Source organism: Delphinapterus leucas, chromosome 4, assembly GCF_059928025.1.
Source record: "Delphinapterus leucas isolate spDelLeu-1000000601 "Yukka" chromosome 4, BTC_Dleu_Yukka2, whole genome shotgun sequence".
Taxonomy (NCBI): domain Eukaryota; kingdom Metazoa; phylum Chordata; class Mammalia; order Artiodactyla; family Monodontidae; genus Delphinapterus; species Delphinapterus leucas.
This window is the reverse complement of record NC_143132.1, coordinates 81,255,539-81,279,454: the sequence shown is the minus strand read 5'-3', so window position 1 is coordinate 81,279,454 and position 23,916 is coordinate 81,255,539. Positions and strand designations below refer to the sequence as shown.

The 23,916-nt window shown below is 45.3% G+C and overlaps 1 protein-coding gene across 15 annotated transcripts in view; it reads right to left on the bottom strand.

Annotated features, from left to right (window-relative positions):
- DGKG (diacylglycerol kinase gamma) overlaps positions 1–23,916 on the bottom strand; it is a 206,741-nt gene that overhangs the window by 69,492 nt on the left and 113,333 nt on the right. For all 15 annotated transcript variants that reach the window (XM_089910732.1, XM_089910727.1, XM_089910731.1 and 12 more), the window contains one exon: positions 23,804–23,868. In XM_089910732.1, the coding sequence (XP_089766858.1) occupies positions 23,804–23,868 (65 nt within the window). The remainder of the gene's footprint in view (positions 1–23,803; positions 23,869–23,916) is intronic.

Here is a 23,916-nt window from a genome sequence, read left to right as displayed (position 1 = left end):
AACGCCAGCCAATTTTGGCCACTCATAACAAGAGAGGGTAGTGTGGCCTAATGCAAAGATCCCACGGTGGAATCGAGGAGCCCCGCCTTCAAATTCTGACTCTGCCCTTTAAGGGTTGTATAACTTTGAGCATTTTTTTTTACTTTTCTGAGCCTCCTTACTCATAAAATGGGTAAATACCTAATTCACAGAATGTTATAAATACTGAATGAGACATGTAAAATCATCTAGAACAGCTCTTGGTCTATAGGCCCTCATCCCCTATACACATTAAAAGTTTGTTGATTGAATGTCACCGATGGCCTGTCAATAATCAAAGTACTATCTTCCTAATGAAGGTCACATATCTTGTTTCTCAGAAAAATTGCCACTAGCCTTATATTAGATAATATAGAGGGGGATTACTTTGGTTGCCTCTGTCCTGGCCACCAAAATGGTTGAAAGTACAAAGACTGGGGGCATGGAGGTAGGGGCAGAAGAAGGAAGAGACTCCTCTTGGGATAAAGGTTGATCAGGTGGAGATGGCCCCCAGAACCCTGCATGATTGAGGCCCACTAATGGTGGGCCCTCAGGTGGAGGTTGCCTTCAGGCCAAGTGACACAGAGAAGACAAGACAGACCCTCTCTTTGTATATGTTGGGAGGTTGTCGCCAAGGACTTCACTGGCAGGCCTATCTGAGGCCAGGTTCCCTAAAGGTTTCTCAGCTGCTCTGAAAACAGGAAGGAAGGCAAGCTCCCAGCCTACTGTCATTGCACACCGAGACACCAGAGAGCAGTAATCTGGATTCTTTGGTTCTGTCTACACTGGCAGAGCAGACTGGTATAGCATATAATCAACAGGTTATTTGTTGATCTGGAAGTAGAGAAAGCCTCTCATCAGGGAGGCTTTGGGCTTTTGGTTTTGCACTCTGATAAATATTTTACATATATTATCTCTTTCCATTCTTGGAAGAATCCTATGAGTAGGTACGCTTGATACAAATAAGAAATTCACGGGTTGAAGCAAATTCACGTTTGCCTCATCTTCTCTTCTCCCTTTCCCCTTTTCCCTCTACCAGCACCAGCACCTTTCCAAAGCCTTTGGTAAAAGCCAACAGGCCTGTGATACCCTATAATTTGACAAAGCCCCCACTCTTCCTGCTAAGTAGACAGCCTGACTGCCAGCGTTCCTCTTGTCTTTTGATGATGTCTCCCCCGCCACTTTACCCTTAGCCCTTGCTGGAGGTTTGCTGCTGCTGCATGGGACACTGGTTTTTGTCTGTTTCATTTTCAGTTGTACAGGAACATGGCATTTGGAATCCGTGAAGCTAGCGTTCCTGCCTGGCTCTGCCACTTCCTGGTTAGACAAGTTATTTCAGTTCTTTGACCCTTCATTTCTTCTTCTACAAAACAGGAATATTATTTTCTACCCAGCAGAGTTGTGAAGCTCACGTGGCAAATGCAAAGCACCAAGCAGGTGTTTAACACATGGGAAGTGCTCCCTCACTGTTCTATCTTGTTGCTAGGAGACACACTCACTGGGAGACTCGTTCCCCAAAGGCTGCAGGGGTAGGGACAGGAGCAGTGTGCGGGTCTATCCCAGGCAGCCAATGTTTTTTGAAGAAAATAAAACTAACAATGTTTTAATGACTTCTGGACTGCTTTTTCTGCATCCCTCTTCCTGAGTTTTTTTTGGCCCATCATTTCTTTCCTTCTCATAATCACCTTTCAGCTGGAGATGACTAATCCTTAACCAGTTGTCCTGAGGCTGGTTTCCAGGTCCACGAAACTCCTAGGTTCACTGTCAGGCTCTAAACTACCCCGGTGAACCTGTTCTTGAGGCAGAAGCCCCTTGTCTGGGCTCCAAGGGACTCTCAGTCACATGGAGGAGTGGCAAACAGCAGTAGTGACACCATGGGTTGATTCTATTTCTGGGCTTTCTTAATTTCCCTCTGCTTTCTAAGAAAATAATATTGATTAGTAGTTGAATCTTTTCATTTGGCAGATGAGGGGAAAATGAGACGAATTAAAAATGTTCTTTTATATTTATCAGCAATTTAGGGCTGGATTCAGTCACCATCCTGACAGCCTATGAATAGCCTGTCTTCAAGGATGTCCACAAGAAAAACCAAGCTAGCTGCTGAGCATTTTCACCAGCAAAGGCAATGAGCTTCTGGTGGCCCTTTTCTGATTATCTAGGAAGTTTTAAGGGCAGGAGACTTTTGAAGTCATCGAAACATGAAAACATTTCTTTGGATGTAGAAGGCTACAAAGAAGACACTAGAGCTATTTCTAGAAATAGGAGCCCTTGAAGTGAAGGTATTCCTCTTTGTGGTTTGGACTTTGATAATCAGGTTCCCTGAGTGGGTCATGACTCGAACAGTCAGTTAGGCCTCTCTCAGCCCAGTGAAGCAGACTTTGCCCACATGATCGTGCTCTGTGTTGTGTTGAGGGAGTCGAATGATATGGGGGCCATGCTGGGCCAGTGGGCAGGAGACTCCCCTCCAGCCCCAGTTCTCATACACACTAGAATGTGATACCACAAGAGTTACTTGGGGACTCCCAGACTCAGTTTCCTCATCCTGCAATGAAGGGCTCGGAACGATGGATTTCTGCGGTTTCTCCAAGCTCCGTGAACAACTTGAGATAACGGGATACAGGGCAGGGTCGGAGGGCCCACGTGCACCACAACCAGTGCCGTGTCGAAGTGTGGGCCCAAGTATTGCCAGGGCTGCCATTTTTTACAGAGATGCCAGAAATGTGTTTTTATGTAAAATCTCCTGATTATTAAAGTTGGCAACCAGTTCAACTCTTTAAAAGAACTCTGTATAGGCCAAAAACCACACATCCAGGGAGAACTATGCCTAGCCAACAGGCTACTTCAGTACACTAGGTGTACATTTTCATAAGGTTCATCTCAACTAAAAAACAAAAACAAATGATCTCACTTAATACCATGGGTTTGCTGGGTTACTGGTGGTGGTATTGCTATGACTACTAAAGATAGTAGACTGGTGCCAGGTTATTAAGGGAAATAGTAATCTAGCACAACCAGACAGGTATGATAGCAACACAGGAAGGGCAAATGCAACTTGAGCTGAATGACGACTGTTAGTAATAATACCGAGACTACTTTATCTGTTAACATTTTACATTATTTGAATCCCAAGTGCTTTTGGACGTTTAGTAATTGTGTTAACTAAAGTTTAGATCAAAGGTTTCAGGCTTCCCTGGTGGCGCAGTGGTTGAGAGTCCGCCTGCCGATGCAGGGGACACGGGTTTGTGCCCCGGTCCGGGAAGACCCCACATACCGCGGAGTGGCTGGGCCCGTGAGCCGTGGCCACTGAGCCGGCGTGTCCGGAGCCGCTGCTCCGCAACGGGAGAGGCCCGCGTACCGCAAAACAACAACAACAACAACAACAAAACAAAGGTTTCAAAAAGAAAAATAAAAGCCAAGGTAGGTAGGCTTAGTTCTAAGGCCAGGATGTCCAGTCCTGTAAGGGACCAGTGACTGTCACCTCACAGGTGCTGCAGAGGCCATCTGTGTTACCTGCACACCCAGCAGCCCTGGCCCATCAGAGAGCTTGTCACCACATCGAATCCACCCTGTATGCTGTCCCCTGCTCTCACTGTTCACTGGAATGGCACTCGGTGACCTGCAGGCACAGAGCTGTGGATGGCAGGGGCTCTGCCAAGAGGAGGTGGTGACCCCTCTGGTACAAGGGAGCGTGAGCCCCCAGCAGTCAGGAAGCAGGCTTTATAAATAGCTGTTTCTGTTCTCTGAGGGTGACTCCTGTGCCCGCTGTTCTTGCCAACAGATTTGTCTTGGCTCAGCTCAAGGGGCGAGGTATTCCCTGGCCCTTTTCCATACTAGGGACAAGACTGGTGTTCATGGCGCTCAGAAAAATCTAGGGTGGTGAATGGATGGGAGGACTGGAGACCAGAGTCCAGGAGGGGGTGGGCAGAGGTATGGGGAACAAGAAAGAGGGGAGAGCTCAAGAAGGGTCTAAAGAAAATGAAAAGACCAAGAAAGGAGGGAGAAACCCGCCTAGCATGTATTTTATAGTATATAGATCGAATCCTCTTAATAACCTATGAAGACACTTCTGAAGTCATTTTCATGTGTGAAAAGTTACCTGCAAAATCACAGATGACAGAGTGTTTGCACTTAAGGGAACTTTGGGGTCCAGGGATTCCCAGCCAGGAGATCACAGGTTGCAAGGAATATTCCAAAGTATGGAAGGAGTCCATGAGTTGCTGTCAGCATTTCATAATATGTAATAGTACTTGGGCATTTACTCATAACAAAGACTGCACAGACTAACTAGTGGGTTAAAGTGTTTTGTGATGTGAAATGGAATAAAATCAATTACATCGGTTACTCTTGGCAACCAGAGGAACTGATTGAATGGCAAATGGATATTGTTGATTCATAAAGATGGAAAATGAATGATTGCTTAGAACAGCCTTATGGCTGACAGAAATCTTATTCAGTATGGCACCCATGGTGGGGGGCTGGTGGTGAAGAATAAATAAAAATAGTGCACTATTGGATAGTATCTGGGCGCATGCGGAACCGTCACTCCATACCAGCTCCGGATGGTACTTCCTTTCTAAACCGTAGCGGCCTTCTCAGGGTACAGATGAAGAAACTGAGGTCAGTCCTCGAGGATGCAGTGGCTGGAATTCGAACCCCAGCTCCCAGCTTCCCATCCTTATCCCTTACGTTTCCACTCCCCCCGCCCCTCCTCCGGCTATGCCCCAAAGGCATCTGAGAGAAGTGGAAAGGTCAGCCAAAGCCACAAGAGCTGGTGACTGCAAAGCTGCGGGCCATTCTCATGCCTGCCTGTGGGCTGGCTTTGATCACATCTACTGCTCAGGCCACGAGCTCCAGCTCGAGGTTGGCCGGCTTGTTGCTCAGGACCCCACGGTGCTTTTCCCCACAGAGCGTGCAGTCTGGGTCTCCCTATTGGTCTCCAGTCTCCACTCTTGCCCCAGAGTAACAAAGGGCCAAACCCACTGGCCTCATCCAGAGCAGTCTCTCTACCCCCTTCAAGGGTAATTCTAAGCTGCAGAGAATCTGCTCCCTCTGAGCAGTGACCCTTCACCTGCACACAAGACAGTTTGTTTCCGTGGACTAGGGACAGGGTCTCCTTTGGTCGGTGCTCCCGAATTCTGCCCGGCACCCGACCGTATCTCCCGCTAAGGGCAGGACTCCAGCACGAAGCCAGCCAAAGTCTGAAACCGGATCCTCCCCCAGTGCAGCACCCGGGGACACACGTGTGTGCACACCCAGGCCCAAACAGAGAGGCTTCTCTCAGGCTCTCCATCCACGGGTACCGAGCACACTCACGGCCTCTGATGCTCTGAGGCCCCGGGGTCTCTCCGAAGCCCAACTTGAGAACCGCCACAGTGATGGGAATGCCACCACATGGTCCTGCCACTTTGGGGGCGACCCTCAGGAGAGACAGCTGGTGAGGCAGCTAGGGTTTTCCTCTCCTGAGGGCCTGAGTGTCTAGAGTGTCTTGCAGTCAGTATCCGTCCTTGCCAAGAGAAAACAGCTACCTTCCCCCATCCAAAAACGTAAAAATAAAAATAAAATAAAAATCTCACCGAGTTTGGCTGTTTTTAGCAATCCTTTCTCCCTTTGAAGATTTATTTGTGGAATGAAAATCCCCTTCAGGCCTATTTGGCTGAGGCTACGGGGCTCTGAATAAGCTCGATCGCACAGTTTGCAGACAGCAAAATCGAATACGGGGACCAAAAGCAATCCTGCTCCCGGAGGGAAAGGGGCAGAGGCAGATGGGTGTGGGGTCTCTAAGGTTCTGTAACGACTGCTTAGCTGTTGTTCAGTTTTTGATTCCCAGCTACGCTTCGCCAGCACTCACACATCCATCAGCCCAGGAAGCTGCTATCCAAAGGCAGGAGGGGGCGGTTAGGGCCGAGCGGGGAGGATGGCTGATTAGAACATAGCCCTGAACACCTGGAGAAGGTCTAGGCGGAGGAAGCCCTCAGAAGCTCTTGCTGAGGAAGGCCACTTCCTGGGTCCTGACCAACCAAGGTTAGAAACTGAAGAACTGTCTGGGGGAGTAGGAGGCAAGCCCCCAAAGCAGGTCCACACCCTCACCCTACCGTAATTCACCTACCAGCATTCCCAGGGAGGCTCCGAGACAGACGGCAGAGCTTCCCCTCCCTCTCCATGCCCTCCAATCCAGCTCACCCCCAGCTGTTGGGAATCCCTCAGTCCCCGCTTATCCAGTGTCTATTTTGTGCTGGACCTGCACCAGCTGCTTTAGGAACCAAAGGGTCCCCTCACGTGGTCCTCACACCTGTCTTCTGTGGTGGGTGCTACGTGGTTATTTTGCAGGTGCGTCTGAGGCTGCTGCTTCTTGGCAAATGCGCAGCTGGCCTCGAGTGGTATCGTGGTGTCTGAGGGGTGCTGGCTGAACATCTCTCCCTCCCACGACCGGCCTTTCTGAGCTTGAGGTGCTGCCCCACTTGTGACAGGTCAGGTTACAAAAGTTCCATGCTTAAGCCAGTTGTTTGTCACTCGGAGCACATTTTCCCATAGAAACAATGTTATGTTGAGATTGGGTTCTCAGAGTAACTACCAAAGGCAATTAGCCTGTTAGGTATCCGATGTCTAGTTTTGGAGACAGCTTGGTAGAGCTGAAAAAGCCCTGGTTAGAAGCCAGAAAGGCCTGGGTTCTAGCTCCAGGTCAGTCACTTACTTGCTATGTGGCCTTGGGCAACTCATTTAGTCTCTTTTCCTTAGTTTCTTCATCTTTGAATTGGTATGATATTCCCTACCTGGCAGGGGTTGTTGGGAATATTAGTTGAGAATGTATACGTGGGTCCTCTGACATACACTCAAATAATGAAGCAACAGAACTCCACTGCCACGTATAAAACTGGCTTTGTGGCCTCATGGATTCTGAGTCCCAACTTGAAATACAAACGGCACGTCTTTCCTGCTGAATTTGGATTGCAGAATATTTGCTTTCCTCAACTTCCTGGAAAAGAAACATGGGGACTCTTCCACCCTAAAATCCCTGGTGGCCACCCTGAAGTCTGGGCTGGAGTTCTGATTAGACTGGGACTGGAGGTGCCACAGGGAAGTAAGAAGCAGAAGAGGTAGGAAGGGGAGGAAAGGGCACGACTTAAGTATGCTTCATATTTCTTCCTTTGGCTTTCATAAAACTGCACGATGATCTGGTTACTTTCTCTGAAGTTTCCTGTGCCTTCCACACCATGAGCCAGTTGGATGCTTCCTGGTCGGAATTAAATACAGAGTAAGGCAGTTCCCTCCTTGCTCCCCCTACCTTTTAAATCATGAAATTGTTAGCAAGGCAAGTCAACAATTCATTTGATGGGGCAGATACCTGAACAAATACCCTCTTCCCATCTTTATTCCATCTTCTTCCTGTGATGCTTAGAACAAATCTTAAATAGGAAAGCATCAGCCAGAGCCTCCCTCTGCCTGAGAAGACTGCAGTATACACCCCCAGCAAAATCCTTTCTTTTTTGCCCTTCTGAAAATCTCATCCGTATGCTCTCGGCTTTGCTTCCACTCTGACGTTTGTGACTTCTTCTACTTATGTACACACTCCTAACACCTGTTTCGGTGACTGTGATCATGTGAACTTGTCACCCTGACCTAGCATGGCGTTCTGAACCCCGGCCTTTCTGTGTGTTCTACCCACCACATCTCTGCTGTCTCGGAGGTCATGCTTGTCTCCCCTGTTCACTTTGCCCCCTCACTGTGCAGTTGGCAAACGTGTCCCCACTGTGGATGTGACCCCACTGCCAGTCCCTCGGAGAACTGCTTAGCACCCCCTTTGCCAGGCCTCTTATTTCTAGCTCACACCTGCTGCCCTTCTGTGGGTTGTGATTTTAGAGTTTCATTTGAGCATTCTACTTTATCCCCTTTAAATCTCATTTTAAAGCTCTCCTGTTTAGTCTTCAAGTCTCCGGCCAAAAATATTTTTCTTGGTTTATGTGACAAGCTCCCAATTCCTTGCCAAGGGGCCCAGCATCCAAATCCATGGTCCAGAGGAACAGGCGTTCTCAGCTCAGTTACAGAGCAGCCCGTGTTCCCCATACACGCATGCCTGTTTCTTCAAAAATCTTGACTAACGGCTGAGGAAGAGACTAGAGCATCACCTCTGCACCATGTCCCTTAGTTTCCTACCCAAGATACCAGAGTCACCTGAGATACTAACCAGGATTCCTCTGGATGAGTGACTTGTTCCCACACCCATGGCCAGAAGGGAGAAATAGTCTATGGGTTATTTGAGCATGTTTACTCCTTTTTGTCTTTAATGCAGGGGTTTTCACTAACGTGAATTCAGCAAAATATTGGTCTCACAAGATGCTCTGGGGTATGGGGATTCTGTGGTCAACTAAATTTGGGAGACTAAATAATTTATCCTGCTTTTGCATGGTCTCAATAGGTTAGAATCTACATATACTAAAGGCTCTACATTATCATACAGAAAAGAAATAGATTTAACTTTGAATTTTCCCATGACTGAGCTCCCCTGTCTTCCTGTGCCTCTCCTTTTAACATCCCGTGGAATGCACTTTAACCAATGCTAACTGCTTGAAGGAGACAACCTGATAGTGACTCCCATAGGCGCTCATCAAACCTCATGATGATCCTGATAGCTGTTCTACTTTCCCTTCTCCAGAAGGTCCAAATCTATCTCCTTTGGGTACAATCTCATACTTTAATTTTTTTCTCCCCAAAAGGGACTGGGCCTTCCCTCTTTATTTCTATGTTATATCTACTTATTAATCGGACTCTGATTCTGCTTTATGTTCTCTTTGACCTTCTGAGTGCCTTTTCTTTCTGGATCATTTGTTTTAGGATGTCTAAGAACCCTTCATCAATGCAAAGACACTGACCTCTTAGGTTTCCTCAAGCCTATTCATTCTCTCCTTCGGTAGGAGACCAGTTTACATTTGCAACACCAATAATTTGTGACCATGGTGGAGCAAAAAAAACAAAAAAAGTAATTGGCCCCCATCATATCCCTAAGTTTATATTTCCTGGGCATCAGTGTGACAACTTGGAGGCCTACAGATCTTATGAGGCTTGGAAAGGTGTTTGACTTGCACAGTGGTTTTTAAAATTGGAAGATATTTTACATAAACACCTGGAGCCCAGCTTCTCTTGAGAAATCAGATCTGTTAACACTGGGTTGCTTTCCAACCTGGCAACAATTGACCAGAGCTGAGTACTGGCTGCTGCCATTACACAGGGTATATGCTCTCCACTTTGCCAGAGTTACCACCACTCCTTAAAGCTTTATATCCTCCCACTTCCCTCATTTACATTAACTGCCTGTCTCTGCTGACATTTGGATTTGTGACCCCTCATATAGACCTCTGTAGTTTCCTCCTGGGAATCTTCCTAAAAGCTGCCTCAGAAGTGTCTCTCCCACTTCCTTCCCAATCTGATCCTTTCCATCTGTGCTCTGGTACCTTTGGTTATGAGTCCTAATATGTGTCTGGTTTGAAGATCTGACCAGCTGCAGGACAGTAAGAGTTGAAGCTGTTGGTATTTGTAAAGATCATGTGCACAGAAATGAAATATCAACCCAAGCCCACCTTTTCGGGGGAAATTTTTTTTCAGTTGTTCTATGTTTATAAATCAGGTATAACCTGGTAAGTTATCAACTATTCAGCAATCGTGGAACACCAAGTAATGAACTTGTCCTTTAACTACTGCAGAAGTAGCTTAAGTTCATGTTTACCCTGCCCCTGAGTTTCCCACTTTGCACACATGGATGGTTATTATGAATGTTAACATTATACTATTAAGTCTTGATAATTAAGGGACAAGTTATCCAGTCCCTAAATCTCTTCTTCTTTTCTAATCCATTGACTTACTGTTGGTCATTTAATTTTTCTGTAGTACGCTCATCTCCAGCTGGGTGGGGAACACGATTATAAGTACAAATCATGAACCAGGCCATCAGCTCAAGCTGGAGGGCATCCTGTTGTATTATCCTCACCCCCAACCCTGCACGTGTTTGCAGAAACCCTGATTATAAGCAGCCTCCATCCCTCTCCCTACCCAAGTTCAGGGACGAGGTGTGACAGAAGACAAAAGGGAGAACCTGATTAACTAGAATGCTCTGTGTTGACGGCTCCAATAAAAGTTTCACTGAAACTAACAGTTTGGGGTTTTAATTTATCCATGACATTCCTACCACCTCTTGCCCTATGGTAACCCAAAGCTGGAGATTACAGACACACTTTCAGCTCATTGAGTTCAAAGGCAAGGTAGGGTACTTGGCTTGATTGGCACTTTGGAATGCTCTCCAAAACGGTCCACTTTCAAGATTAAAGGGACTCTTCGTTCAACAGAATAGAAAACATCTTGTTAGTAGACAGTGAGGAATTTCAACCTAAGTGTAGGTTCAATAAACATGAATATTCAGCAATTATGTTAAGTCCCTGATACTTTGGCAACTTGAGGCTATAAGAACACTCTTGGAACGAGGAGAGCCCCTCATTCATTGAAGAGCATTAGAAGATCGGGAAAAGGCTTTCTTAGTAAAATGTGAAGTGGTAAGGCAAAAAAAACAAAAAACAAAAAACAAATAAAACCCCACCACCACCACTCCTACAATCTTCAAAGTAGAGATCTGTAATCTTCAAAGTAGAGCTCTGAAGACCTCTCTCAGAGTGATGTTTGTAGAAGGGATGCTTATACTGTGAAGGGGGTTAAAACCTAAAATCCAGTCCAAAGCTAAGATTCTATATGTTGTTATTATAGGTAAGAATCACAGCACTATGCATTTAAATGAGAGATTCTGCCGTGGACTCATATATATATACTGCTGCATGTTCTCCTGACAAATTCCTGTATAACAAATAGCATCATGCCAGCACCTGAAACATTTCAAATCCATTGATTTATCTACTCTAATTCTCAGAAGCATCTTGTGAGATCATTGTAATTTCCATTTACACGCCAGCAAATTAAGAATCAGAGAAGTGACTAAGTCGTGAGGGATTAGCATCTACATTTCACATAAGGGTGACGCAGCCTGAGATATGGAGTTGCAAAGCCATTTGCTCAGGGTTTCTTGAGAGATAATTCACTTATTTCACTAAAGAGAGTTACTGAGTTTCCTAATAAGTATAGCAAGAAGATGAATTCAGAATTTCCTTTGGCCAAATAATGAATGCAGTAGAATTTTCTTTAGCGATGTTGATTTAAATGAGGAATTAATCACTTGAATCTTTCTTGAGAGTATCTATTACTCTTCCAAACTCCTTTTAATAAAACATGTGCAAGTATGAAGAGTTTAAGGAAAATATATTGGAAAGAATATGCTAATCACATCAGCTCTAAATATAAAGATGGACTCTGTATCACAGAAATGCCCCTATACAAAAGGACAGTAATTCTCCAACGTTTTAATTAGTAAAGTACAATAGAGGGTGAATAAGATCTGATATTCTTTTCTCTGGAGCTAAAAACAAACAAACGAAAAAACACATTCTGCTAAGTTTAAAAACCACCTAAGTCAACTTCTGCATGAGAGAATCTGAAATTGTGGGGGCAGAAAAGAGAGAATGACTTACGGACTTCTTTTTCAAAATGGATTTCTACTTCCACAAGCAAACAGCATGCATCAGGGTTCAGAGTTTGTACGAAAGTTGGTTGGTTTCCATAGATTTTCTGGCCCTGATATGTACTAACTCCCCCAGGTTAGCAGAGCTGGTTCCCCTTATTTCTATCCTCCTCTTTCCGTTTCCCCCTGGGGTTACCTCTCCTCCTCTCTCCCTGGGTCTCTGTCTGATTTAACAGCCCTCACTAGCCTAACCCTTCAGCAAGGCTCAGTATATAAAGGTCCCCGTGTTTCAGGAACCCTGACATTTTGGCTCTGGAAATACTTGGAAGAATAATTTATTCCTTCATTGATATTTTCAACGTTGATATTTTCAAAAAGCATTTGCTGACTCCCTACCTCACCATCTATCCGCTCACCTACAGGATAAAGTGCAAACTCCTGTGCAGAGCACCGAGACCCTGCTGTAGCTGCCTTCCACCTCACCTCAGAGCCACTCTCCTTTCCTCTTGTGTTCCCGTCTTCTCACACTTCTGCCCTTGGCCCAGCCTGCTTCCCTCCTCCTAGCACACACCCAGTTCCTGTCCTCGTGAATTCCCATTCTCTCTCAAGCTCACGCTCAAACGCAACCTTCTTTCTGTAGTCTCATCCCACTTTCTCAGTTAGGTGCTCCCATTCATTATTCATGTCCCCTTGTTAACACAAAGCTCACCATATTATATGGTTTTTCCATCCTTTGTGAGGGTTTGAGGGAGGGTTGGTATTGGGAATTAAGTTGTGTTCCCCAAGAAGATCTGTTGAAGTCCTAACCCCCAGTGCCTCAGCATGTGACCTTATTTGGAAATAGGGTCTTTGCGGATGTCATCAAGTTAAGAGGAGGCCATACTGGATTAGAGTGGGCCAAATCCAATGACTGATGCCCTTATAAGAGGAGGGAAATTTGGACAGAGAGACACAGAAACACAGAGGGAGAAAGCCATGTGAAGACAGAGGCAGAGACGGGAGTGATGCAGCTACAAGTCCAGGAATGCCAAGAATTGCTGGCAACCACCAGAAGCAAGCGAACAGGCATGGAACAGATTCTCCCTCAGAGCCTGGGAAGGAACCAACCCTGCCGACATCTTGATTTCAGACTTCTAGCCTCCAGAACTGTGAGAGAGAAATTTCTGTTGTTTTACGCTACCCAGTTAGTGGTAATTTGTCACGGCAACCTTAGGAAACGAATACAGTTGCTAAGAGCCTCTATATATGCTCATCTTCCCAAGTAGGCCCAAGGACTTCGGCAAGTAGGGCCTGTGGTCATCCATCTTTCCTCTTGGCCCCAGCATCATGCTAACAGAATAGATGCTCAATACGTTCTGGCTGAATGAGGGCATGTGCTAGCACCACCCTTCTGGTTTTAAGTCAGTGGATCCCCAAAGGGTTCAGACCCTGCTCTGAGTGAGCAAGCTTGTGAACGAGGTAGAGAGAGTTTGGTGCCAAAATGATGACTTATAGAAGAGGAAAAATCAAAGTAGGAAAAAATGTGTCAAAAACCTTGTAGATGGGCTTCCCTGGTGGCGCAGTGATTGAGAGTCCGCCTGCCGATGCAGGAGACACGGGTTCGTGCCCCGGTCCGGGAAGATCCCACATGCCGCGGAGCGGCTGGGCCTGTGAGCCATGGCCGCTGGGCCTGCGCGTCCGGAGCCTGTGCTCCGCAACGGGAGAGGCCACAACAGTGAGAGGCCCGCGTACTGCAAAAAAACAAAAACAAAAACAAAAACAAAAAACCTTGTAGATGGATTCTAAGAAAAAGCAGAGGCCAGGGCTGGGGGTGGGCAGGGAGAGACTCTTCAGAATATTTTAGAGTGCATTTTGAAACAAGTGCTAGGTGATGATGAGGTCCCAGAGATGTCATCCTAGACTGAGAAATTAAGGGCACTTGGGGGGAAGGTGGGAATAATGGAGCAAGCAAACAGTAAGACTGGCCCTGTGTTTGGGAAGGAGAACTTTATAAAGGGCCCTGAAGGCAAAGCAGGTGCATTTAAATTCTATAAAATGGGACGTGGGTTGTGGCAGCAGATTCTCGTGGGGCAGAAACGGGACAAAAGCCACAAGCAGCTCCAGGTAGGGTGGGCCTGAGAGGGAAGCGCATCAGGATGGGCCAGGGGGCTGCTGAGGACTTGCTGAGGAGCAGTCATCTTGGGGCCCAAGTGGGAACTGAGGAATAAAGCGGGTGAGAGGTCTCTCGGGGACCCCTGGTCATGGGTGGGGTGGGAAGCAGGGGCTCCCATTTGGTAGCACAATGACTCACTCCTGGGCTCAGAGGAGATGATGTGTTTGTCAGCCCAGATGAATGAGGCTGTCTTCTGTTTTTAGCAATCTTTGCAAGACATTCCACAATACTTCTCTCAATAACTCATTTTAGCCTTTAATATGTCTCCAAGCCAGGAGATTCTTCCTCCCATTCCAAACGGCAATTCCTCACTTTAGAAGTACATTCTTCCCCTCGCATTCTTTCCTGAGCTGAGAGGAAGAGTAAGGAGGTGTGGTCACTATTTCCTGTTGTCAATCCTTCACACCCTTGAGGCCCATTCCCAACACATTCTCTGCTTCTCCTCTCCAGGAAAAATGATTTTTTAAAACATTTTTCTCATGGGCCTTGTTAATTGTCTCTGCGGCTCTTCTCTTGTCTCTTTCCTGAGTGCGTCTTTGGTCATGGGGCACCAAACTGGGCATTCACGGAGGCAGGAAGTGTAGTGGGACGAGTGGAAGCTGTGGAGTCAGGCAGACTAGGTTTGAATAGCCACTCCCCTAATTAGTTGTACGTTCTTGAGCAAGTTGTATAATCTCTCTGAGCCTCAATATTCTCATCTGTAAAATGGAGCAATAATATTTATGTGCTCCTTGGAGAGTTGTACCAGTTAAAAATAATACACATAAAACTCTTGAAAGCATTCAATAAATGATGGCTCCTATTGTTAGTATGAGTTGGAGCAATGCTGATCATACTGGGCTTATCACCTTCGTGAGCACTTCAATATAGCCTGATAGTCATGCATGCTTAAAAAACTACACCACTGCACAGCCCAGATGGCAATTCTTGCTACCTCTGATGGTCACATAAAACACAAACTGGTCTTTTTCAGATATAGCAAAACTATGTACAGGACCAGGAACTGTGCTAAGAGAATTATATCTTTTTATTTGCTCTCCACAAAAGTAGAACTGCATAACATATCAAGTAGTTATTTCATTTGCAAAGGGACTTGAGTAATACCATCTTTAAAACTCTCAAATTAACTGAACAAAATCACTGGAATTTTTTTAATTGGAAAAGACAATAAAACTCCCACTGCAGATAAACTCACTCCAATCAGCTCCTTTATATCATTTGTCTTTTATAACCTGTAAGTGCTACTGGGTTAATAATGTTTTAACCCAGTGTATACCATGTGATCTTAAGTAAATAAAATTGTGCAGCAAAGTGCTGAAGGAAAATACATTAGAATGCTAATAACGTTTATTTTTTGGGGGGGGTACAATAGGATTTATTTTTCTACAACAAGCCTTTATTTGAATAAGGAAAATTTGTTTAAAAAATAGTACATAAAACTTTATGAGGACATATTATCATAATTATTTTAAAATACGTATATCAAGTAAACTGCTGGAATGCACAAAAATGGCAATATTATGTTTTTGAGTGATGGGAATATGAGTGATTGGTTTTTCCTTTAACTTTTCTGAACTTTACAAATTATTTATAATGATTTTGAAATATACTATGATATCATACTATATGATATATTATTAAATTATATAATGATACCTGTACTGTTATTTTATTGAAGATACTCTGTCAAGATAAATGAAAAAAGTGCCATGTTTTTTTCATGACTCCTACCCTATGACCAATAGATATTTACCTGTCCCTCTTAGAGAATTTCCAAATCTCATAGTTTTAAGGGCTTTTCTGAGTCATTTAACATGACTATTATCTATGTGGGTACTGTCTTTGTAATAATAAGAATGTTAATAATAATAATAGCTGGCATTGACGTGCCGAACCTCTGTAACAAGCATTTTAAATGCACTGTTTCATTGGATCTTCAAAATAATTCTACGAGGTAAGGCACTTGTGGTAGGCGGAATGATATCCTGAAGATGTCCATGTTCTAACCCCTGGAACCTGTGACTATGAATATGTTATGTTACGTGGCAAAGGGCAATTGAGGTTGCAGTTGGAATTTAAACTGGCAGTCAGCTGACCTTGAGGGGTGAGATTATCCTGGGTTATCCGAGTGAATCCAATGTAATCACAAGAATCCTTTAAGGGGAAGAGGGATGCAATGTGAGAAAGACTTAACTGGCCATTGCTGGCTTTAAAGATGGAAGGTGGCTACAAGCCAAGGAACGTGGTCAGTCTCTTGATGCAGGAAAAGGCAAGGCAATTTATTCTCCCCTAGAGCCTCCAGAAAGGAATGCTACCCTGATGTGACCTTGATTTTAGCCCAGTGAGACCTATTTCAGACTTCTGCCCTCCAAAACTGTGATGTAATAAATGTGTGTTGTTTTAAACCGCTAGTTTGCAGTGATCTGTTACAGCAGTCATAGAAAACTAATATAGTATTATATTCCAATTTTACAGGTGAGCAGACTGGAGTTTAGAAGAGTAGCTTGGTCAAGATCACATACAAGTGGTTAGTGCAACTCCAGAATTTGAATCCAGGTTGTCTAATGACAGAACCTATCCTCCTGGGCACTTGGCTCCACTGGAGCTCCAAAATGATTGTCCAGCGCCTGCTTGGGCATAACATGTGAAAACTCACCACACCTGTTCCCCTACCCATTAGCCCCCTGCACTTGAGGATGGCCTTAACTGGTAGAATTGATGTCCCTTATATGGGGCTCAAATTGGTCTACCCAGTCACTTTTCCCATTGATTTTTCACTCAAAATAACCTAATTCCTCCTTTATGAGAAGCACTTTTAAAATATTTGAGGCCAATAATCACTTCTCCCCAAGTCCTCTCTTCTTTGGGTGAAACAATCCCCAATTTAGCCCTTCCTTATAAGACATGGTTTCAGATTCCAGCACTTTCCTGACCTCTCCCTTCTGAAAAGCATTCAGACTGTCAACACCCATTTGAGGACCTAGCCAGTTCCTACCTTACCGTCAATTTGTATACTTTGATTTTCTTCCATGAGGTTATCATGCTGACCTTAACCCTTCTGAACTTCATCATATACTATATCTTGAGCTCTTTGATGGAAATATTTCTAGAGAGCAATCAATAAATAAATACTGATAACTTTTGGAATATCTGGCCTAAAGACTTGAAAACAAAGCTGGCTTTCAAGTTCCTTCTGATATCATCACAAACTGATTCCACTCTTCGTTGACATGAATCATACCTGGCAGGATATGTTCCAGCCTGGCGGGGGCTAGAAGAAAAGGCCTGTTAAGCTACAGTAAGGAACTGTTCTGGCAAACAAGCAACTTTGTAAGGAGCCTTGAGATATCATAGCCTGCTCATGTGTACCAGTCTGAGAAGTTGTGCTGTCTGTTCCGACATGGACTGGGGAGCCAGGGGGAAAATGAAGGAAATGTTAAGAGTTCATGTGACTTCATATCATTTAAAATACTGTGAATCTTTAGAGCGGAGACCTGCACACAAAGATTAACAACAGCCTCCTAAAATCTCTGACCATCCACAGCTTTAAATGATCTATGTTGCTGTTCCCTCGTTCCTGCAAATAATCACGGGCTGACTGTAAACAAATAAGACAGCCAAAAAAGCCCCGGTCTTCAGCAGTTGTGTAATGATGAACGCCTGGTGAAAAAAACACGAACTCATATTTCATTCATTTCACTAGCTGCGTCTCTCTCTAGGAGGGATGGGGGATAAAACATTTTTGTGGGCTCGTATAGAAACATTCGACTAATTAAGTAAGTGGTTCTGTCAGACCTGACTTGAAGACTTGAAGGTACTTGAACACAAAGCATAAGGTTTGCATTTCCTTTATAAATACATACGGGAGTAAGAATAAAAACAGAAAATGCCATAATCAACTTCACTTGGGGCTTTTCTGAATCCTACATGTGTGAAAAAACATAGTTTGATATACTGAAGCAAGCAGGTGCAGACAGTCTGGACTTCTGAGTCCTACCTAGGGCAGGTCTTTCTTGGGCTGCTGAGTATTAGATAAGAAGAAGCAAACCCAATTCAGGCACAGAATGAAGATTTTAACCCTGACGTATCTGCTGCTGCTGTACATTTATGCTCTGGGAAAGTCAAAAATCTGGGCCGTAACACTGGGCTCCCTCACAGGGCTCCTGGAAAGAATAGCTTAGAATGGTCTCGTTTTTAGATACAAAAAGAACATCTTAAGTAAATGGTGATACGGTTTGTGCTTGTGATTGCAGAGCGTGCTACAGGTATTCAAGAGAGGAGGCCTTTTTGCTTCCGGAATTGTATGGCTTGAGCTCTGCTGGCTTCTACTTTGCCTCCCACAGAACATCTCTGTGTCCATCTAAAGTGGGAGAAGAGATGCTCGGAGGGTGAGGGGAGAGCGAGCATCAGCGAAGAAAGGGGAATCACACCTCCAGTGTCTGACTGCCCTGGGCCACCCGCCTACCCACCAACTGTGCACTCCATGGCCCCAGCTGGTAAGCCCAGATTTTCCATGCAGCGCATGGCACCTGTCCTGCAACTCCCTCTTACTCACTCCCACCCTGTTCCTCCAGTTATAATGTCAACAGGGGTCTGTGACCCCTACCTCGATCCTGCCTCTTGCCTGAAACTGGCATTTGGACTTAAACTCCCTGGTCTTCAGACCCCGAATCTCTGCCTCTTGGACACCCATGGAGCCAATGAAGGGAATTTTTTCTACAGCTCCAGTCTGTAGAATCCAATCCAATCCTGGCTAATTGGTGCCATCTTCCCGCCCCCTAAGAGGATCTGGACAGATTCAATGTATCACAGCTGGAGTCTCCTCCAACTTTTAGCTGTCCTCCAACTTTTCAGGTCAAGGGCCATGTCAATGAAGCAAAGACTCTAACTGAATCCCACTTGCCACTCTACCAGAAAAGCCTTTTATTGTCAATGCCTTACTGACAAATTTAAGGCAATGCTTTCCTCATGCCTGTCATTCAATAATATGCAACAACGACTAAGAACCTACTATGTGCCATGCACTTACACATTATCTCATTAAATACTTATAGCAACCGTGTAAGATTCAGGGGAGGAAGCAAAGGATTAAAGAGATTAAGTAACTTGCCCAAGGTCACATAGCTAGTAAGTGGCAGGGCCAAGTTCTGATGCCAACTTAGACTATACCCTGCTGCCTCATTCTATAAATACCTATTAAGGGCTTAGTTATTTGCAAGATGTATTGCCAGCCTCTTCAGGACTCAGGCTTCATTAGGGCTTCTGGGGAACCCCTCATCAGCTACTCCACGGGCCTGGCTCCAAGAAAGTGAACACTCCACAGCCCGCTCATTACTCAAGGGCTTTTGGGAAAGGTGGTCAGCTTCTGGTAGGAATGAAGCTCTGTTTTCGGTCCCTTTCAAGGACCTAACAGGAAATATCTTGCTTCAGCCTAAACTGCTGAGGGACATATTCAAGTGGATGGCACTCAGCAGGTTTGGAATGCCACATTCCTCAAGTGCTCTGAGTTTCTGAGCAACAGTGAAAAAATTCCATAGTTAGACTTCTCTTTCTGGATACTCACTGACAGTGACATCGGAATTAGGTAGCTTATATGTATCTGTCCCACACATACAAAACGCTTCACAGAGGGTGAGTCCAGAAACTTTGTAGGGGACTGGTTCTTGGGTACCTGGAAGACACTGCTGGCTCCTCTGCTAATTCTGACTACCGCCTGTTTGAGGGACTGATAATCCGTCCCCCTCCTCCCCTTAACGGAAACCCTCTTTCCTCCATTCTTTTACCTTTATTGCCAACTCCCCACTCTGTGAGCCCTGGCAAATGTGTCTTCATTTTTTGATCTCCTCTCTCCTTGATCAGACCAGTTCATGGCTGTGAGATCTGTATAGCTGTATGGGAACCCACACTGAGAAGGGCCCTGTGGTTGGTTTAATGCTCTGCTGTCACCGACTTGAAATTCTTAATGGTTTTTGAGCAAGGTGCCCCACACTTCACTTTGCACTGGGCCACGCAAGTCATGTAGTCAGTCGTGCTCCTTGCTGTGGACACTGAGAGAGGGAGAAGAGTCCCACCGCACAAGGTAAGAGTGGTGGGATAGCTGCGGTCCCTCTCTGGAACTCAGCAGGCACTTCCACATGGAGACCATCCATAAAAGTGGATCCAACTGATAATAGCTCCACCTTCCTCAGCCTCAATTTTTTCATCCCTAAAATGGGGACAGTAGCATTTACCCTTGCATGTCATTGCAAGCACTGGGTGGGATCATGTATCAAGTACCCACCAGAATGTTTAATATACAATTGGTGTTTGCTTGATGCAATCCATGGAAGATAGCAAGTGCAGAAAACAGAGTTTGAACTCTAGAATTAGAAGCTAGCTTAAATCAGATCAGCCCCACTGCTTAAAAAGATGTATGACCTCATCTGGGTGACTTGGCTTCTCCCAGCCTCAGTTCCGTTATCTGTAAAATGGGAATGTTAGTATTTACCTTGTAGGGCAGTTTGGGGATTCAAATATTCTAATGTATTTAAAATAACTAGTTTATCACCTGGCATGTAGTAGGAGCTCAAAAAATAACAGTTCTTAGTTTGGTTCCCTTACAACACAATTTCTGCACTCTAAACAATTCATTTACAAGTGATGTTAGGATACGACCATTAATAAGTGTCTTATACTATACAGCTTCCTGTATACTCTATGACCTACAACATGTAGCCTCTTTTATGTGAAAACCATTTGTAAAAAATATTTGAGGCTTATTTTTTCTTTGCTAGACTATGAATTCCTTGAAGGCAGGAACCATGTCTTAATTACCCTTGTGTCCTAGAATACCTTCTAACACATTATATAATCTCAGGTGAATTAAATCTCTCTTTTGTTTATGCCAACAATGAGATGATAAATTTCATAACATTCCTAAGTTAGCAATTAGTAATTAGCCTGTTAATGATTAGGAAGCAGAAGGAACTCAATATAGCCCTATCCCTGCCACTAAAGGTCTTCTAACACTTGACATCACACCTGGCTCATCACCCAGCATCCTTAGGCCTGGTTCTTACTCCATGAACAAAACGATTCCACAGGGAACACCAGTTGTGTGCAACCAACCGCCTTCCTTGCCAACAAACAACCTATGTCGAGAGGCCACTGGGGGAAGAATTTCCTGAAACCCCAACAGCTGAGTCATAATTTGATGCCTCTTAGGACTCAAAGAGGGCTCAGAACTGTTACTTTTAACAGTTTGAGCGGTCACGGGTCCCTTCAAGAACCTTCTGATAGTTACGGACATTCTCTCCAGAAAAATGTACTCAGTATCTTACATACAATTCCAAAGCGTCTTCAGACCTCCTGCAGCCCTTGTACCTAGGTTAAGAATTCTTGTTAGAATAGCCCAGAAAACCGAATGAGCAACGCAAAAGATTCAAGTTTCCTGATAAACTCTAGCCCTGACTAGTCACATTTGCTTGTTCAAAACAAAGCAAAACAAAACAGTCACAACTCCCTAGATTTACCCTCAGGGTTATCCCTGAGGGCCTAGTCCCAGGCATTAACAGTAAGGGCATCCAGCCAAGCAGTGACTACTCTTCAGAAAACCTAAGTTTAGCTGAGTAAAACTGAAGCCTTGTTTGATAATATCATTTACATTTCCAAATCCCCGTATCAAGCTTTCTTCCTATCCCTTGTGGCCCTTCCTAAATTTAGCTGCTGGTGTAATGGGGTAACCATGGCAACAACCACCTGCCTATTTAAAACCATCTCCAAAGCTAAATAAGGAATCCTGGAAAAACATGGCTGCTCGCCTGCCTCTCAGTGGACAAACTGTGCATTCCTGGGTATTTTCAACATGAGCAAGCAGGCAGGGTAGAAGCAGCATGGACTCAAAGTTCTTAATAGCAAGTGTTCTGGGACCTTGTGAAACAGGGCCCACCTCTACGCCACTACGTCTTCACTTGTTAGTAGGCACATGGATTTACATGCAAATCCCTGTGTCTGGCATCCTTAGGTGACCACATGACTTTGACCTCAACCAGGTGAAGAGTAAGATACACACCTAACTGCAAAGAGTAGTCTTGTTGATGGAAACTGGGAAGTGGGGAGGAAAAGCAGTCATTCAGATCACAGTGAAACTGTTCATACTTGGGTTGAAATGAAGTTACAACTTTTTTTCTGACAGAGGTATCTTTCTAACTGTACTTAATCATGTGGATAATTGATGATTGCTCTATTTATGTCATATGTTGACCTATTGATTTTTGCAGTATGGAGAAATTCTTCCCTTCTTCTGCTTCCTTGCTCTCTACAAACTGCAGAGGTTTTGCTTCTTTCCACTAAAGGAGACCACACAACAGACCACACTGAATAGCTTGCTCTTGCCCAAGCAGGCTGTTTTCCATCACTCCTTTGGATCTTTTGGTACATTTGGTTCCTTCTCGCTGGGTTGACCTTCTCTTTCTGTCAACCTGGAAAGTAGTTACTTGTTTTCTGTGTCTTGGTTCAGGCATCTCTCTAGTTGGAAGACCCTCCACATCAAATTCCATGCCATTGCTTTATGTCACCTTGATTCATATCGTTTAACACAGATCACTCTGCAATGCTGCTTTCCAGTCTGTCTCCACACCTGCACTGTGAGCCCCCTACACATGTCTATCCAAAACACCCATACAACAGTGCCTGGTACTGTTTTCAAAAGATACATTCATTGAATGAATGAACAGAACCCCCCATGGATTTCACAAACATTTGGCATCTTATCAAGCATGTATGCATGAGTATGCATAATGGTATCTGTGTAAAAAGAGGACCTTAAAAGTCTGGAATGGATGGAAGAGAAGTATTTTTTTAAAGTGATTTTTTTGGTGTATATATTAGAGTGAAAAAGATTGTGAGAAGAGCATCAGTTGATCTGTAGGTTTGTGACTATAATAGGAGTAGGGGCTGAAAATATACATGTTAATAGTGTTCTGTGAACTGACTTGGTGTGTGTGAGAGAAAGTACATTCAAATAAGGTTAGCTCAGCTATTAGACTCCACAGATCACTTTTCCTGAAGTCAAAGTAGCTTCATTATGTTCAGTTTCTGATCCCGAAAAAGACTTTCTGATTCTTGGTTAACCTCCCAGCCATGGGGTCCGGGGAAACGAGGAGGGATGAAAATGATGGAGGTCTGTGGGAGTGCCTGGCTTTAAATGAATGTGTGTGGGTAACACTGGACTGCTGCTTGGTGGGCTAAATAAAGTCAAGTCTCTTAGACTCAAACTGAGCCCAAATTAATACCCCCTCTCCTCCCCACCTGCCTGAAGGTGGGGTGGGATCAAGTGGTCACTTAGATAAGGTCCAACAAAAAGGAAAGGGAAAGAATGCAAATTAACCACCAAGAAGAGGACAAGGAGGAAGGGAGAAAGGTAACTGAGCAATCCCAGGGTGGCCATATGCTACCCGCCGGCAGAATGGTTTGACTTTGAAAATGATCTGGTTTTCTCTTCTGCTTGTGTTTGGACCTCACAGCCTGCCTTCCCAGGTGCGCGGGCTGAGGCTGGGCTCGGGTGGGCTCCCCGCCTCTGCAGGGCCTCCCTCTGCTGCCCTCTGCCGGCAGGGAAGGCGGAGGCGGAGGCGCCGCCCTCTCGGCCCTCTCGGCCCGGGACGCGAGCCGCCATCCCCTCCTCTTTGCAACGAGGGGAAGCTGAGGCCTCTGACCCCTGCCAGCCCCTCACCCGAGCAGTCAAGGGACTGGGGCTGGGAGCAGTTGGTTTTGAGAAAGCGGCGCGCCCCACGAGGGGGATCCAGTTAGTCAAGCGCAGACCCCGACTCCCCAAAGCGGGCGCACCACGCCCTCCCTCCTGGCCCCAGGCCCTCCCTCTGCACACCACCCTCTGCGAGGGGAAAGGCCACCAGACTGCGACAGGTTTCTGACATTGCTTTCTTCTTGGAAATGGAAGCCCTCCTTCCGGCAACGTGGCAGGAAAAGCGCTGGGCAGCCGGGCCGAGAACATTTCGGTGAGAGCAGGTGGAGGCCTGGGACCGGTGGCCGCGCAGGCAGGGCAGGTGGGCAGTGCAGCCCCGGCTACACCCGCTGGGCCCTCTTACCTGCTGTTGAATTTTTCAGGGTGTTTTTCTCTCATCACGTGGAATCTGTGTGCGATGGAAGCATCCTGAAAGGCAAAGGGACAGAAAGCAGATCCCTGGTTAGTGGTCCTGAC